At 44.6% G+C, this 19,132-nt stretch overlaps 1 protein-coding gene across 2 annotated transcripts in view; it reads right to left on the reverse strand.

Moving 5' to 3' along the window:
- The window catches only part of pcbp4 (poly(rC) binding protein 4), a 219,700-nt gene that overhangs the window by 65,234 nt on the left and 135,334 nt on the right, over nucleotides 1-19,132 (reverse strand). For both annotated transcript variants that reach the window (XM_085457821.1, XM_085457820.1), the window contains exon 6: nucleotides 3,098-3,214. In XM_085457821.1, the coding sequence (XP_085313947.1) occupies nucleotides 3,098-3,214 (117 nt within the window). The remainder of the gene's footprint in view (nucleotides 1-3,097; nucleotides 3,215-19,132) is intronic.

Here is a 19,132-nt window from a genome sequence, read left to right on the forward strand (position 1 = left end):
TTACAGCCTTTATTTAATCCCTCGGTGACACTTTTCATGCCTCTTTCTTATATTCTCTGCTTTCCAGCTTCATTAATTCTTCATAGGACCCCCTCCTCCCTCATCTCTTTATCTCTTCCAATTCTTTTTTAAACCCTCTCTGCCCTCTCTCTCTCACTCCTTCCTCATTTCACAGCTTTTTAAAATCCCTTCAGCGACCCGTCCACCACTCTCTAAATCACCGTCCACTCTCTGCCCCGATCCTCCCCCCCATCCATCTTGTTATCTTCCATTAGGATTGCTAAGATTTAAATACCATCTGCCTGGATTTAATTTCTCAGCTTGCGTCATGTCTGTCAGACATTTCATTTCTCTGCAGCCAAAACCACTCTGCCGTGAACCGGCACGCATGCAGCCAAACTCATTTCCTTCGTCTTACACTGTATGCGTGTGTTTAATGGGAAACATTTCTACATTTGTGGCTGAAATATTTTCCCCTGAATTCAGTGCTTTGGTCTCCACTTGTTCTGTGTTTGATTGCACAGCGAGAGCTTGTAACCAATAACCCGACAGCCGGGCGCGGCTTGTTTGTCAGAGTTCGCTCCACATCTACATCAACAAGACGTTTTGCTTTTCTCCTGATGTCATCCACACCTTTGAAAATGCAGAGTAATTACAGACACTTCACTGATTCGGCCGCTTGGCTTAAACAAAATCTGAACACAGCACGACATTTAGCCTGGAGTGTTCCTGTTTCCACTACTTTAAACTCTGATCTTCAGTTAAGAAAAGATTTGATCTTGTGGCTGATTAAAGATGATTGTTCTTAAAATCAGCCAAACCCTGTTTTTAATGCCTTTTACAATTAGTTGTTTTTTTTGCCTTCAGGTTGTTTGACCAATGATTAGTCATAAATTATCCATCCATCCATCCATTCATTCGCTTCTGCTTATCCTTTTCAGGGTCGCGGGGGGCGCTGGAGCCTATCCCAGCTGTCATAGGGCAAAAGGCGGGGTACACCCTGGACAGGTCGCCAGTCTGTCGCAGGGCCAACACACAGGGACAGACAACCATTCACACTCTCATTCACTCCCACATTCACACCTAGCGGCAATCTGGATTAATCAATTAACCTAGCCCCACAAGCTGCATGTCTTTGGACGGTGGGAGGAAGCCGGAGTACCCGGAGGGAACCCCCGCAAACACGGGGAGAACATGCAAACTCCACACAGAAAGACCCCGGCCTGATGGTGGAATTGAACTCAGGACCTTCTTGCTGTGCGGCAACAGTGCTAACCACCGTGCCACCGTGCTGCCTTAGTCATAAATTATGTCCTTAATAATGTTCAAACCCACAGAAATCAGACTGACAAACAACAGAAAATACATTTTATGCTGCAGAGTAATAGTTTGAGACCCATCACCACTTCACCTGCATCCTGTAGGGTTTAACAAACTGACCGGGAAGCCTGGCTCTGTGATTGGACATCACTGTTATCCATCATGGATAATGCTATCACCCTCTATAATGCAATACAGCTGTCAGACAGAGAGGCATCTGGCAGATATCTTCCTCGTCTGCAGGGCCTCTACCTCACAATACGAAGCACCTTCAATCAGCTGTTGCTGCGATTTGACGCTGTCTGAATAAAACGGAACGTTTTTATTCTTCATTTTTTTGATGTGTATGAACAGCTGTTTCTGCCATCTGACTATATGCAGTGATAAAGACCCAAAAACAGCACGATCAAATAACATACGTGTCTGCGCCAGTTCTTCCTCGTTGATAATCATCATCATCTCATTTAAAGGCCAAAATATTTGTGGATTACATTTTGCAGGCCTCAACTAAAGAAGGTAAATACACAGATGTTTAAAAATGTAATATATGTTTTATGTTTCCTGACTTCACCCACAGAAACATCTTTTATTCTGTTTAATGTGTCGCTGCCGTCACCTCCCTCGGCTGCTGTAACACAGCTAACAGGTCATGTTACAGTTAAATAAAACAGAGAATTTCAACACAAGGTTACCTTACCTTTCTTTCTGTGTAACCTATTAGCAGTGGTGCTAAAGACGACTCACAGCACAGTACTTCACACCAACATCAAACTACGTCTTTTGCTGCTGGACTGATTGACTGAACCCAGCAGTGGCAGAAATTACATATTATGTTAATAAATGAGCTTTAAAAGCTCTTTTTGTAAAATCAAATAGACTCATGTAGGATTGGCCTCCCTCGGGGCGGGGAAATGAAGGCGGGGTGGAATGAATGACCTTCATGGACTCTTCTGTTAAAATATCCGACTTTAAAGCCTGGAACAACAAATAATCCTCCATGGATAGTTACTCCTTTATGATAACTCTGAAAGGTGCCAGGTGTGTCACGTGTGCTATGGAGTCACCTTGCTAACAAGCCAGCAAATGTTAGCATGTTAGCACGCCGCCTTTCCATCCAAATACGGTCTTCTAACCCCCAAAACATATCAAGGCGGGAAAATGAGTGGGTGGCATCACAGCTGATACGCCCGATGCTGCACAGTCCGGTTTCACAGCAGCAGCTCTGTCCTTTCAGCTGATATCGCTTTAACACAATATAACGATGCCTTTGAGATGACATCATAGCTGAAGGCTTTAAACTCTTTTTACACTTTAAAAGCACAAGAAACTCACAGGAAAGACTGACCTAAATAAGCCTCTTGTTTTTTTATGTTTGGTGCACAGAGACAGGAGGATGCTGCCATGGCAACGTCTGCCTAACTTAGAACCAACAGTACATCAATAAATGTGAATGTTTCATTTGGTGACGATTAGCAGCAAAGTTTAAATGACAAGATAAGAACTTAAAGTTTGTCAAAGACAAATGGAGCAAACCCGGTAACCATGTCAGAAAACACGTAACTAACTACTGTGTGTGTGTGTGTGTGTGTGTGTGCGTGTGTGTGTGTGTGCATATGGGCTTGTACCAGTGTCTGTGAGGTCAGACAATCCCATTAGACATATCGTATAATAAATGGCTCCCTGCCAGGGAGCAGCCCCAGTGTAGAGGAAGTAAAGGTTACACACTTCAGTCAGAGCTGTGTGTGTGTGTGTGTGTGTGTGTGTGTCCAGTATCTACCTCCTCCAGTTTGAACGTGATCATGGTGAAGGCCCTGAACACACAGTCTGTCGGCCCTGTGATGGTGATGATCCTCTCTGGACAGGAACCCTCTGAGATGTTGATCCTTGCGCTGCTCTGTAGGTCCAGACAGAGGTGGAGGGGGAAGGGAGGGGGGAGGGAGGGAGGGATTGTGGGAAAATGTATTTTTGGGGGTGGGTGTGAGGAGGGGCCAAAAAGAAGGGGAAAGGGGAGGTAAGGAGTGGGAGAAAGGGAATGAGAGGATGATGGGAGGGAGGAGAATTTAGGAAAAACATTGGGAATGAGGGGAGGCAATTGGGCAGCAGAGAGGAGGTGAGTCGTGATGGGGGAGGAGAGGGAGATGGAGGTTAATGGAAAGAGGGTGGGGCAAAACAGAGGAGAGAGAAAACACATTAGTGGGGGGAAGGGACATGTGGGCCAAGACAGAGAAGAGGAGGAGAACCATTTTCGCCACTGCTCCTCGTTCCCTACGGGAGATTCACCTGTGATGCAGGAGAAGAGAGGGATTACAAGAAGGCTGGAAGAGGGAGGACAGGGGGAGGAGCGAGGGGAGGAGGAGGGGAGGCAAGCACATGAGAAGACCAGCGTACAGTAAATTGAAGATTTCTAGGAAAGGGTGGGTAGGAGGAGGAGCAGAGGAGGAAATGAAAAGGGGTGAAGGAGAAGAGGGAGATTTAGATGATTTGATGAGGAAGAGGTGGGAGGAAGGTGAGATTCAAGCCCAGGAAATGGAGAGGAGAGAGTGTGGGTAGAGATTTATTAAAGGTAGAAGAGGAAGGGCAGGAGGTGGAAGAGGAGGACAGGAAAGTGAGGGACAGGATCAAAAGGAGAAGAGAGAGACAAGGCGGTGCAAATATTTGAGGAGAAATAAGAAGAGAAGTTGAAGATATAGAGAAGGTGCAGTAATAACCGTACGGGGGTGGATGGCGAGGGCAGGTGTCAGGAGGAAATTGGAGTGTGAGTTGGGGGAGTATAGATAAACAGAGACGATTAGAATCAGAGCCCGGTGCTGGGTTTGTGGGGGAAGAGGAATCAACGCCCTGAAACCAGAGTAAATTTTTAATGTTCTTCAGAATTAGAAAACTTCCTCTGTGCTCTTAGCTTAGGTCAATATAAAGATCGACGACATGAAAATCTTCACATCTCCATCGCTTCCACCTCAAACTCTTTTCTTGACCCAGCTTCAACAGTTCTTTCCCATATCTTCATGCTGCAGCTCTGTAGTTACAGCTCTGTTCTTCATCTGGACCAACTCCTATTCTGTTCTTCATCCTCTTCATAGCTGACCTCACTTCCTCCTCACTAATCCTCTGCACTTCCTGATTCACTAACTGTTCCCCATCCGTCCATCTTTCTCTTCGCCCGTCTCCATCTCCACTCTGCTGCACATCCTTTCCAGCGCGATTTCTCTGCCAATCAGTACAAATCATTTCCTCTGTTCTTTACATGTCACTAAAAGCCTTTTCCCGTGCCACTCTCTTTGCTGTACGCCCAGCCTCCCATTAACTCTTTAGATTGCACCTTCTGCATAAGCTCACCTGTCTGCACCTTGTTTTTGTCAGCCTTTGTTCCTCCCTCTTCTTGAATCACGTGTTATCAACTGTTAGCAGCAGGAATAAATGACAACCTGGAGAATCAGGGATGTGAAACTAAATGTTCATCAGTCTGTACATACACTGACCTCATTATCCACCATTAGAACAGGATACTGAAAAGGTGCCCTTTAATTAAAACACTCAAATATTTTTACATTTGAATTGAATTCTTTAATTTGTGTAAATAATGTTGTTCTTTTCTTCTGAATCCCATCTGATTACCTACACTTTAAATCAACTTACAAAAATATGCAGGTAAGAGTCTGGACTGTGTGTGTGTGTGTGTGTGTGTGTGTGTGTGTGTGTGTGTGTGTGTGTGTGAGTGTGTGAGAGAGAGACAGAGAGAGAGAGACAGCGTGTATTCATATCTTTGTGGGGACCCAAAATTGAAAGTTGAAGGTATTTTTGAGACTCAAAATGTGGTTTTAGTGTCAGGGTTACAGTTGGGTTATGGTTAGGGTCACTCAGCCAATGAAATGTCCCCACAAGATATGAATACCTGACTAAGAGAGAGAGAGAGAGAGAGAGAGGAGAGAGAGGGGGAGAGAGAGGGAGAGAGAGAGAGAGGGAGAGAGAGGGAGAGAGAGTCTTTCCCACATGTGACTCGTGTCTGTATCCGGGTCAGGATCCTGCCCTCACAGCTCTTCCTGCGTCATGCTGGAGCTGAAAGTGAAAGAGTGCATGTAGCACAGTGCTAACGATGACCTACATCCTTTCATCCGGCCTTTATTCACATTTCGACCATCACGTTTCTATTTTAATCTATTCTGGCCGACCGTTTCTCACTGTTACTTTTTTAATTAACTTTCTTCTTCACGTTCACGTCCACTTGATTCTTTAATTAAGTTGTCATTTCTTTTCTGTCAGATTAGTTAGGCGATTCTTTCCATCGAACCGCACCCACTGGGAACACTGGGCCCTCACTGGTCCTCACTGCTGTAAAGAACGTACGTGTAACGAACACACAACATTCACATAAACGTGTTTCAGTGTCGTGCGGTCATGAAACTAAATCAAATGTGCGCTAAACTAAATCCCTTTTTTTCACCATCCACCAAGAAATCGAGCTGTGGGGGTTATCCTCACAGAGAGGAAGTGCAGGAATCAGCTGTTCCACTCACAGCTGATCTCTCCATCACTGAACACACAGACAGACGCAGACAGACTGACGGACGCTCAGCTGTGTGTGTTTGATGTCAGCTCGCCACGAACCATCTCAGCGTACATCAGCTGTGCAACATTTTTTTCTGCATGTTTCGCAAGAAAAACACCTGCCACGTGTTGGGACTGTGCCGAGTGCATCTACAGCATGTCGACGCATGTGCAGCCACTATATCTTATATAATACTATACATGACTGACCTATTATTAGTTCTTAAAGAGCTTCCATGTGTGACGTGCAAACCAGTCCAAGCAGCAGCCTGACAGTGTACGAGAGCCCTGCGTGCAGGTACACGCCGAGCATGGAACAATGACAGCCGGTAGCTTCACAGATCTTTTAGTTTAAGCTTAAATACCTGAAACGTCAGTAATCTCAGCACTAACGCTAAGTGTAAAGTTGTTGGGCGTATCCCAAATGTTAGTGTGCAAACAGAAACATTATATTTGTCTGAACTGATCTATGTGCCGAAGCTGCGTTCAGGTCATAGCAGAGTTTTAAAAATGACTGTAAATGTTTAGTAGTGTGGGCTAACGGAGCAGTGAGGAGAGATCACTTCTCTCCTTCCACAGTCATGACTGAGCTGCACCTGGCTGGACAAACACCCGTCTGAGGTCACCTGCTCACGTTTTCTGCACATATGAGGAGAGAAATAAACCACGAGTCTGGCTCAACAAAGATTCTAAAGATTTTCAGGAGTTTCCAGAGGAGTCGTGTCACAGCAGCCCCTGATTTGCATAAAGTAGCTCAGGGCTCGACTTTATGCAAACAAGGATCGAGGGCCTCGACTCATCATCCACAACACAACACGTTGATATCAGAATGCTCTGAATGACTGAATACGTACACGATGAAAGAGTCTGTGGACACAAAAGTCACAGATACAAGTACGTTCTGGAACTCGTGGCGCTCCAAAGCCCCAAAGTGCCATCAAAAATAAACTATTAAAGTACATTAACTACATATATATCTCCATATATATAGATATACACACACACACATATTTAAAAAACACTAAGAAGGAGCCTCTGAAAGTCAAACTGATTCCAGTTCAGCCGATCGCCCAGGCCATCTTCTCCTGCACTGAGCTAAAACAGCTCACTCTGAGGGAGCTGCTCCTTCGTGCTGCTCGTCTCGCTCCTCACCTGACACAGCTGCCTTCAGACTTTGGAGACTGAAGACTGAAAACTAAAGCAGACGTAGTTCAGCTCCAGCTATCAGCAGCAGCAACAATAATTCACACAAAACCGAAGCTGAGATTCGCCCTCTGACATTCAGGTACTGAAAGTACAGCCCACCCTCATGGCGGAGCACAGGACAGTAACGAGCAGTCGATCCATTTGTCACAATGACACTGAAACTGAGTCTTACTAGAAAGAGTGTTTCGTGTCTGCAGCACTGCGGTTTAACAAATATACTTTGTTTACTGTGGTCTGAACCAGGTGAAACTCGGAGCTTTTTCCTGTGGTTTGGTTTCTTTTCATACAGAGAAAAATCCAAGTGAACTCCACAGCAAAAGTAAATCCAGGAAGAATTTGCTGTGTGGGAAAACTGGGAATTGTTAGGCTCATTTCGCGGCTAGCTGCTAGCCCGTACAGACCTTTGCACATCTGTAGTACCTTCTCTCATAACCACAAAGCATTTGTGGCTGCGGGACGTTTTTCAGCTCAAACTTGTAACGTACACCTGGTAGTTGGTTGGTTTGGGGGTCAGTCCGCACCATTAACGAACCACTCCGGACTTTGATTGGAACTGTACGTCCTCCACCTGCTGCTCAGGTCCACACTCGAGTGCGATTTGTTCATATCTGCACACGTGAGCCGTGCCGGGGGGGAAACAGGCCAGACTTCGATTTAAACGCACTAAACAGCGCAGGTGTGAAAACGCCATTAGACTCTTAAGAGGAGACCTATCACCACGGTAACCATGAAAACTTTGAAACAAGTGGCAACTGTATGGGCTCAAAATGTGGTCATAAATATTTTGTACTTGTAAAAAAGATTTGTGTGTGGACTTAGAAAAAAACCCTGCAAGTTCCAAGTACGGATTTTGACCCGATTTTTCTTCCTTTCATCTGATTGGTCAATGTCATGTCAATCACAAATGTAACAATCCAATCAGAGAACAGATGGGTTTGGCTGTCGAGGGGCGCTTTTTTTGAACTGCAGGTCCTTGAAGGGAATAAATGCCCTTTTACATGCCAACCCAGCATTTTCCTTCATCACCACGAAGGAAAACAGTCTGTGGTCGTCCGACTTTGGTGATTTTTGTGTCACAGGTCTACGTGTTTAATACAGGGACTTCCACAGCCTTTTCAACAGCGCTGCGGACCGCGGGGTGGGGGCGGGCAGTGTTTTGGAAATGACAGTCTTCATTACAAAGCTTTCTTCGTTATGAATTAGCATACATGTTTTTATTGAACATTTGAGGAACCAGCAAAAACAAACTCTTGTAGAGGACATAAAGTCAGAGATAGAAAAGACAAGGAGCAGGTGCATCTAGTACAGGTACAGGTAGAGCTGCTGCAAAAACCCACAGAGCCCAGCAGCCAGCAACAAATTCTGGATCCTTTGCTTTTAGTTAGCAGTTAGCATTAGCAGCACATCCTGCGTCCGATGTGAAAGGACTTTTATGCTGCGCACTGTGACTCACAGCAATGGTCCCGGGTCAGCCCTGACTTTGTGTTAAACTAATCTTAAAGTAATAATGGTGTTTCTAACCACTGATATACCACAACTTTATCCTTTCAACAGCTGCTGAAAGTTAGGGGACCTAGCTGCTATCGGATATTTATATAGAGATCCTCCAGCTTCAAACTGTATCACCCTTCAAGGACCTGCAGTTCAAAAAAGCGCCCCTCCGACAGCCAAACCCATCTGCTCTCTGATTGGATTGTTACATTTGTGATTGACATGACATTGACCAATCAGATGAAAGGAAGAAAAATAGGGTCAAAATCCGTACTTGTAACTTGCAGGGTTTTTTTTCTAAGTCCACACACAAATCTTTTTTACAAGTACAAAATATTTATGACCACATTTTGAGCCCATACAACTGTTCTAACCGACCAGTGTTGTGTTACTGTAAAAAATATATAAACGTCATCGGTGGCACAGCGGTTAGAGCTGTCACCTCACATCCACAGGCCCAGTGGGCTCTGTGTGGAGCTGGGTACGACCTCCCACAGCCTGTTAGGTTAATTATTGATTCTACACCGAAGAGGACCACAGGCATGTTTGTCTGTGTTAGTCCTGCGATGGACTGTTCTCCTGTCCAGGCTCGACCCGCCTCTCCTCCTTACAAACAGCTGGCCAGCTGTTTGTTGTTTTCTCAGGACCTTTGGATCAGACCTGCTTTGTACAGGAGCATCAGAGGTTCAACGCTGCAGTAAAACAGTCACTTTACTGCATTCAGACAATCTCTCCACGGCGGCCCCAGTTGGCACAGTCTGTGTGAAGATCGTGGAAGAAATGAAGCTCAGACTTGTCTACTCATCGATTCTGACAGCAGCAATCTTCAGTAACGAGTGAGAAGCAGCAGCACAAGACTGACGGCTGCCGTCTCTCTGTGAACGTGCACGTGTCAGAAACACGAGGCTCTTCCACGCCGGCGTCTTCCACACCACAGTCCCTTTCTGTAGTTGCTTTACTGTCTTGCACTGATTTGCATGACGCGATTTGCATGAACTGAGAAAAGAAGTTTCACGTCAAGCCGCCCTGTGATGAAGTGCCGTTTGCTGCGGCTCACGTGCTGCTGCTTTGGGTGAAAGTGTGCGAGTGCGCATTTCATTTAGTGTGTTGTTTATCAGTTAGATCCCCCCCCCCCGTATCCTCAGCAGACTGCAGGCTCCTCTCATTGTTATGAAAATAGAACAAATATTCTCTGGGTGCGAGTGTGTGCTTCTGCGAGTGTGTGCTTCTGTGAGTGTGTGCTTCTGCGAGTGTGTGCTTCTGTGAGTGTGTGCTTCTGCGAGTGTGTGCTTCTGCGAGTGTGTGCTTCTGTGAGTGTGTGCTTCTGTGAGTGTGTGCTTCTGCGAGTGTGTGCTTCTGCGAGTGTGTGCTTCTGCGAGTGTGTGCTTCTGTGAGTGTGTGCTTCTGTGAGTGTGCACATGCACAGCTATTGGTAATAAAGCAATGATGGAATAATTCTCTCCCTCTCACACCGTTTATTATCTCAATAAAAATACATTAGCTGCCGTCTCCCTCTCCTCAGTCTGTTTGTCTCTCACCCACCTCCATCCTTCTATCCTTTGCTTTTTATCCTCCAACTACAAGCAGCCCCTTCTCCCCCTCCTCCAAGATTGCCCCCTTATCATTCATCCCTCCACCCGTTATCCCCTCTTTCATCCATCTCCCTTTCTTTTATCCTTTCATCTAATCAGCATCGGGAATTTATCGATACCTCCTCCCCTCCATCTGCCTCACGGAGTTGCAGTCCTCTCCATCCATCACATCGGTATCCTCCTGCTTAACCCCGATCCTATCAGTTACCCTCTCTAACCTCCCTTTGGCCTCTTTATCTTTTCCTTCATCCCTTTGTTCCCTCTCTCTATCAAAACGTAGCTGAGCTGTTTGGAGGACCTGAGTTTCCCTGAGTGAGACATTATGACTGTTACCGCTCAAGCTTACAGCTAATCACAGCTGCAGCTCCACGTTTAAGGCAGGATGTTGGCATTTCTCATCTTCACCAGAATCCAAATAAAATCAACAGCCATTAGCATCACCGGCGTACCTGCCCAGTCTATTAGCCACATGCTACATTGGTGTATTTTGGCACCACAGGTTTCCTGTTAGAAGATTTTTCATTTTGGTGCAACCCTAAACTGTGCATGAACTACCAATGACCTCACTGATATTAGAGTTTAAACCCAACTCTTTATGTCGAGGAAAGAAAAGCATCTTTCTTAATCACAATATTTCCCAGTGTGTGTTCGTTAGGCTGATTATTTTTTGTCCCCTGACAAATTAGTAGAACTAAAAGTCCTGATAGCTCAGGGTTAGGGTTTAATATAACAGTGTTACAAATGCCCTGGTCATAAAGTGAAACGAGCACACTTTACACCACAAACCAAACAAATTACCACAGTGAAAGCTGCTTCTTCTTCATTCTCTCACAGACCCTCTTTTGGTTTATCTTCATCTCTAACCTTCATCAGAACAGCTGATCCCGTCACAGGAACCAGGAGAGCTGAACGCATGTTCCTTAAATCTTTACACCAGCTTCCTCTGAATGTAAGAACTGAAAAACCGATGAGCTGCTGCTGGTGTATAACTCAAACAGACTCGTAGGTCGTCAGGAAGTGGTCAGCTGGTGGTACCGTGAGTCTGATCCAAACACAGCGATGATACTCTGAAAGGTCCGATTAACTGATTGGTTTATTTTTTGATACGGGGTTTACAAAACTGTAAGATAAAAAATCAACTGAAATGAAAAGAGATGCTACGAGATATGATGGAAAAGTTCCTGTTTGTTTTTTTTCTAGTGCTTTCCCGCATCTCAGAGACGAGGAGGAATACGAGTCGACTCGTAAACTGACAACTTTGCGTTCATGTTCAGGTCACAGGGGGCTGGTGGAGGGGTTGAAAGAGCAGAAGCGCTGACATATCCGAGGGGGATGAGGGGAATTCTGCAGCACAAAGGTGTGCATGAACCTCAAACTTATTAAATGAATGCAACCTCAGACCTCTCTGTGCACGTGCCTGCTTCACAACAGAACTAACATATACGAGCACATTCAAGGAGATAAAAATAAAATATACTGGCAGAAACAGAAGAAAGCATGCAGCGGTGTTTCTGGACTCATCTCCACTGAAGCTAAATCACACACACCTTTGAACGTGCACGTTCTCCCACTAGTGGGAATCTGGGCTGTCATTATTTTCCAGATCTTTCTATTTTTATTTTTTCACCCTTCCACCCATCTTCCTCACCCCTCTCCATCTCCTCCTCCTCACCCCTCATTCCTCCCCCTCCAGTCATAATAAGTGCAGCAGTGCGCCGTCTTGCTGTTGCAGCGTGGGACGGCTGTCTTCATTACTCTTCATTTGGAGCAGAGGAAGGATGGACAGCCATGTCATTCAACTGGATTAGTCTGCTCTGTTCTGCTTTATCAGGGAGGCATGCTCGCAGCATGTGAGCATCTGTGTGTGATAAAGGACAGGCTGTGTGTACTCGCGCGTTTGCATGCATGTCTAGGTATGTGTATGTTTGTGTGTGAAGCCATGATGAAGAGCAGCAGCCTGACATTAATGCTTTCACTGACATGATGAAAAGGGACTTCTTGCATGCAGAGTCGTCTCCGTCTGTGCCAGAAACCTCTTCACAAACACGCGATGTGTAAAAATGTAGCCTTGATACACTAGATTTCATACAGACTTCATCAGCACAAATGTACGACGGGCTGAGTGTGTTTGTGATCTGTCAGTTTGCATATACAGTGACTGAGAGTGAGGCAGCCGGTCAGGCAGTGAAAAAGAGTAATGAGAGGAAAACAGAGCTTGAATCCAGCCTAACTCTGTGTGGTTTGTCCTTGAGAGGCAAATATGGATGTAAATATTCATGCTTTCTCTTCCTTGCTCTGAGTTCCACCTTCAGACAGAAATGCTCCAGAACAACAATCAGATTTCTTTTCTCCTCATCTGCATCACTTTTCTGTCTTTTGTCCTTCAATCCTTCTGCAAAAGGTCAAATTAGGGGTCATCAAGTTTTATTTTGAATTTGAACTTTCATTTGTTGCTTAAATGCTGTTTTATTTTCACTTTGAGTACTTTTATTTTGAAAGGTTTCTCTAGGGCAGGGCTCTCCATGTTACTGCTGTTACACCTTTAACAGGTGATGCATGTTGGCAGTCCTGAACCTCTGTATTGTCATTAGTAATGATTCATTGATGGTGCATTTCTATCTAGTCTTTATTCATCTTTGCACACATATGAATAGAATGAATCTAACATGCAGGTCTTTGGAAAAAAGACGATTTGAATCCCAAACCTTCTAACCGCTGCACCATCGTGTCAACTAAATATATACAGACATACTGGACCTGGTCTTTTCCATTAAGTTAACAGAGTGAAGGAGCTGTGTTTCTGTCGATGAGCAGTGCGATGCATTGATCTTCTTATAGTGTGCCCACGTTTGGATCCAGTTTCTACAAAGTGTTTTGTAACGACACGCACTGGCCCCTTTAGAGACTCCCGACTCTCTTCAGTCTGAGCGAGGCTCTGTTTGCTCTCCTCCTTTTCCTCTGATGCCACGTTTCCCACAAGAATCGTTAGTCAGCATTGTTCTGCCAGAAACTCCAGGCACAGCCACATTTCAGCCATATTTGGCTGCAGGTTGTTTCAGCCAAACAAGCGGCTGATCAGTCAGTCAAACTCACATTAGTGTTGTCTGAGCACTGCTCGAGCGAGTGTGACCTTTGTACAGAGTTAACATGGTAAATGCCACTAATGCGCTTCAGGCTGCTGCGTGTTGTATTTCTAATCTGCTCTCTGGTTTTTGCATCATGCTGCATCTAAAAAAGAAAATATATCTGTAATTGATTACAAAGCCGAGTACCCATTCTGGGGCATGTTGAGCATCAGCACCATGGACAGAGCACCTCCTGCAGCATGATTTCATCACTTTTTCCTGCTCTTACTCATTATTAGACCAAACACTGCCCAAATGCCTTGTGTTTGCCTCATTCATCCTTTTCCTCAGAATGAAGCCTATAATTGTTCTATATATATCTCTAAAGGAACAGCTGTTAGTTTCTTTATCTCACAGAAATATCATGATGTAATTCAAGATTTCGTCAAGAATGTAGCTGTTATATTAGGGATGATGACAGATTAAACAAAAACCATTCGTCCATCCATCCATGTCCAGGATGCACAGAGTTAGAACTGCCCAGCCCTCCCACTTCCTGCCCACCTACTTTAGCTCCTCTGGGAGGCGCTCTCCAAAACAGCCAGGATGCTGACTGCACTCCAGCACAAACACAAGAAGCAAAGGCGCGAGTGCTCGGGTTATATGCAAGTATTAAATATTATCATATGCATAGCCTGTTTTGCATAAAAGAATTTTCATCATCTCTTTTTCGCCTAAATTCACATTTTATTTTTGTGACATTTCACAAGTTAACTTAAAATTCCCCCGACACATAAATGAAAACTCTGCCCCCCCTCCTGCTCCCTCCCCCGTTTCTCGCCGGAGTCTTGATTCATGTGCAGTCATCTTCAAACCATTTCTCCTAACACACACTTTTCTAAAATCATTTCTCCCTCCAGAACAGATTTGTGGGTTAATATTTTACATTTTTCCAGACAAGCAGGGGACTGACTGAGTTCATGTAGACTCATTAAACTCCAGAAACATATTGTCGAAAAACACCGCAAGGTGTTGTGTGACCTAATTTGAAGCTCATTCTGTAGTTAAAGAGAATCTCAGTGTGATCATTTCTCACATAGTTCAGTCTGCGAGCTGCTGCTGATGAACCGACAGAGAAGCTTTTATTTTGCAGGGACTCGGGAGAGCTGTTCAACATGACGGTGAGGATTCAGGGACATAAAAACTCATCCTTGTTTCTCCAGTGTAATATATGACACACACACACACACACACACACACACACACACACACACACACACACACACACACGTGTATTTATATCCTTGTGGGGACATCTAATTGACATAATGCTTTCCCTAGCCCCTTACCCCAAACCTAACCATAACCTGTAACCCTGACACTGAAACCACATTTATAGGTAAACTTCCATCTTTGGTCCCCACAAAGCTATGAATACACGCTCACACAGGTACTTCTCTCCGAGTCTTGTTTGCTCACGGATCATCTTCACAGCATCTCTCCTAGGAGGATCTTGGCATCTTTGTTCACTTATGCTCCTCCCCTTTGTGAGTGTGGACGCTTCATCTCTTTGCTCTTGAATGCTTTGCTTCTTATATTGATTTTTATGCTGATTTTTTCCCTTTTTTCCGTGTGAGCTTACCTGCGATAACTTCTGGACACTTGTAGATCATTAGGACTAGAGTGTTCTTAACAGAAACAGCAACATTTTATGGTTACCTTGTCCTCAGCGCTCCGTGTGTCTGTGGCCTAGACACAGCTGAAGCCTGATTACAGCGTCTGGGCACCGAGCAGCCTCAATAGCCTGGAAAGGTGCTAACCGCTAGGCTAACTAGCAACAAGATGCCTTCCCTCTCCACAGATGACTACCACAGCCTCCTGCAGAAGATTGCAGTACTGGAGACAAAAATTCATCGCTTAGAAGTAAACGTGGAGGTAAATGGACTGTGTGGAAATGAAACAACCTTGCCTTTGATTCAAAACAATGGCGATGAGCAAGCTAGTACACAGCTAAGGAGCACAGATAACATGACCAAGAAAGTAGACTCTGTGCATTATTATAAATCCTCAAGTGATAATCCCTCCTTGGACTGTCTTGGTGCAAAACCAAGACATAAATCATGTCTCCTGGAAGGGGGAGGACGTATCACAGGCAGGGCACAGCGAGCTGAAATCTCTGAAACCGACTGGCCTTCACTTCCTACGAGACAGAGAAGCTCTTCTACCCCTGTATACGGGAGGAAACAGGACTGGACAACCATGAATAGGAAGGTTAACAACAAACCTCCAAAACAACTGAATGTGAAACTGCAGAACAGATTTGCTCCACTATCAAAGGACCCTGGATCTATATCGGACAACCATCCATCTAAAAGCAGCGAAATAAGGTCTGAAAATCTGTTGAAAAGTGAAAGGCCACAGGGAAAGCTAACGGCTAGGCCTGAAACTCTGATTGTGGGTGACTCTGCTGTAAAGGATGTACAAAGGATGTGCGGTAAGAACACTAAAGTCCTCTGCTTTCCTAACGATATGGTCAACAACCTGAAGGAGAGAATTCTTCAAATTGCAGATGAATATCCAACTGTGACAAACATTGTTCTGCATACAGGGTCAAACGATGTGTCCAAACAACAGTCGGAGGTTCTGAAACGGGACTTTACTGGATTATTAAATACTGTAAACTCTCTGAATGCAGCTGTATTCATCAGTGGACCTGTACCGCCGGTCAGAGGAGGAGACGAGAGATTCAGCAGGTTGTTTACACTGAATAAATGGCTTATATCAGCATGTGCTGACCATTCAGTGCACTTTATCGACAACTTTAATATTTTTTGGGAACGCAGGCATCTGTTTAAAGCAAATGGATTTAATTTTAACAAGTCAGGGGTGAAACTGTTCACCTCCAACTTGTTTTATTCCATACGTCATCCATCCGTGCTTGGTGCCAAGGCTGAGATAAACGAGGAGTTATCTCATAAAGAGGAACAAACAGTACTCCAAGAACAGACAAAGCCCAGCAGAAACCTTGAGGAGGAGCTCCATTTGCCCCCACCCGGGAAGAGCCTCAGAAAGGAGAGACATCCATGGCATCTGAGGAAGAGCCTCAGAAAGGAGAGACATCTAAGGCAAGAAGAGGGGTCCCTATTTGCCTCCAACTCTCTCAACAACACCAACGACCAGGACAAGGGACCACGACCTTCCCCAGTCCCCCAAACCCCTGACAGGCCATCACCCTCCTCCCCCTCCCTTTCTCCCTCCTCCCCACACCTGAAATTCACTGAGGAGATGATGGAGCGGGTCAATGCTGGGCTCAGATCTACCCCCCGTCCCAATCCCTTTTTGTCCCCCATAAACCCCCCACCAGAGCGGCCAAAGGTTCGCCATCGAGCCCCACCCTCAACAGAGCAATCGAAGTCACATTGCCCAGCCTCGCCCCCCTTAGTTCCTCTTCATGCCCTGTCTCCGCAGTCTGATGCGTGATGTGTGAAGGGTCCGGGCTGTGAGGATTATGGCAGTGATGACTTTTCCCAGGAGAAGCTGGGACCCTGTTTACTAGAAGGTTTTAAAATTTCTGTACTTTTAGGTGACAGGAGACATGTGGCCTGGTCAAAACACAGAGAGCTGCACTCTAAAAGATCTTTAAACATAGTAAACATACCTTGTGTGCCACAGACTGCTCCCAAACACGAGGGGACAAGTAATACCTCTAAAACACTTAAGTTGGCTTTATTAAACATTAGATCTCTAGCTGGGAAAACATTTTTAATTAATGATTTAATCACTGAGCACAGCCTTGATTTTATGTTTTTAACTGAAACTTGGTTGGACCAAAGTAACAGTGGAGCTGTTCTCATCGAGACGACCCCTCCTAACTACAGTTTTATCAGTGAGGTCAGGGCGAGCAGGAGAGGAGGAGGGGTCGCTGTCTTATTTAATGAATCATTTCAATGTAAGCAGCTATCTCCTGGAAGTTTTCAGTCTTTTGAATATGTGGCTTTACAGCTGAAGGCCCCATCCAAAGTTGTGTTTCTTAATGTTTACAGGCCTCCCAAATACTGCACAGACTTTTTTAATGACCTCAGTGAACTGCTGTCTGTGATCTGTGTTGATTTTGACTGTGTAATTATTGCTGGGGATTTTAACATTCATGTGGACAACCCTCAGGACAAAGGGACTAAAGACCTGAGTAACACTCTGGGCAACTTTGGGCTGACTCAGCATGTAACAGAGGCCACACATAATAGAGGACACACTCTTGACCTACTGATCTCCAAGGGCCTGAGCATTTCAGAGGTTACTGTGTCTGATGTGGGCCTGTCTGATCATTACTGTGTTTTCTTTGAAAGTAAAATCTCAGCCCACACAAATATATCAACAACAGTGATCACAAAACGGTGTATAACTGAAGACAGTAGTGCAATTTTTAACCAGGTCTTCCCATTAACACCTGACCTGCCCAGAGGGTCAGTCAATGAGCTCGTCAATAGCTTCAATGCTAACATGTTAAATGTAATGGACACTATTGCTCCCATTAAGGTGAAGGTTATCTCTGGAAGGAAAAAGTCTCCATGGAGAAACTCCACACTGGTGAAAAATGAAAAAAGAGAGTGTAGGAAAGCTGAGCGCAGATGGAGAAAAACAAACCTCCAGGTTCATTATGACATCTATAAAGAGAAACTTCACAATTATAATTTACAACTGAGGAGTGCAAGGAGGTCCTACTTCTCTGACATCATCACTAAAAACAGCCATAATGCTCGGGTCTTATTTTCTACAGTTGACAGGCTAACAAACCCTCCTGTGTCAGTGGCAGCTGAACTTCATTCGACCATGGCCTGCAATGACTTTGCCAAATTCTTCACTGAAAAAATCCAAAAAATTAGACAAGCAGTTGGTACATCAACAGCAGATCCAGGATATGTACTGTGTCCACCAAAAAACTGTTTAAACACCATGAAACAGTTTCAACCGATTAACAGCAAAGACCTGGAGGACATCTTAGGTCAACTGAACTCCTCCTCCTGCTGTTTAGATGTCCTGCCAACAAGTTTTTTCAAAAAGGTCTCAAAGACTTTAGAGTCAGACCTGTTACAGATCGTCAACTTTTCTTTATTATCAGGTGTGTTTCCAGAATCACTAAAAACTGCTGTAATCAAACCTATACTGAAAAAGGACAATCTTGACAAGACACAAATGAACAACTACAGGCCGATCTCAAATCTCCCGTTTTTAAGTAAGATCATTGAAAAAGCAGTTTCCCAACAGCTCAGTTACTTCTTAAAACAGAATAACTGCTACGATGCCTTCCAGTCAGGTTTTAGACAGAACCACAGCACTGAAACCGCTCTGACCAAAGTGTTTAATGACATATGTCTGAATACAGACAGTGGAAAAATGTCAGTCCTAGTTTTACTGGATCTCAGTGCAGCATTTGATACAGTTGACCACAACATATTACTCAAACGACTGGAGAACTGGACAGGTCTTTCAGGAACTGTACTAAACTGGTTCAAAACATACGTAGAAAACAGGAAATACTTTGTATCAATAGGTAACTTCACATCTGAGCAGACAAGTATCACATGTGGAGTTCCCCAAGGTTCCATCTTGGGACCCCCTCTGTTTAACATTTACATGCTCCCACTGGCACAGATTATAAACAACAACAAAATAAACTATCACAGCTATGCAGATGACACACAAATATATATCACAATGTCACCAGGAGACCGAGGCCCTGTACAGGCTCTTGGTAAATGCATTGAGGAAATCAATGACTGGTTGTGCCACAATTTTCTCCAGCTAAACAAAAACAAAACTGAGGTAATAGTCTTTGGCGCCAAAGAAAAACGATTACAGGTCACCAGAGAACTTCAATCTATACATCTAAAAACCACAAACCAGGCGAGAAAT

This window comes from Copadichromis virginalis, linkage group LG5 (genome assembly GCF_057382275.1).
Source record: "Copadichromis virginalis isolate Kocher_CV1m ecotype Utaka linkage group LG5, C_Virginalis_male_GT1.1, whole genome shotgun sequence".
Lineage (NCBI taxonomy): Eukaryota > Metazoa > Chordata > Actinopteri > Cichliformes > Cichlidae > Copadichromis > Copadichromis virginalis.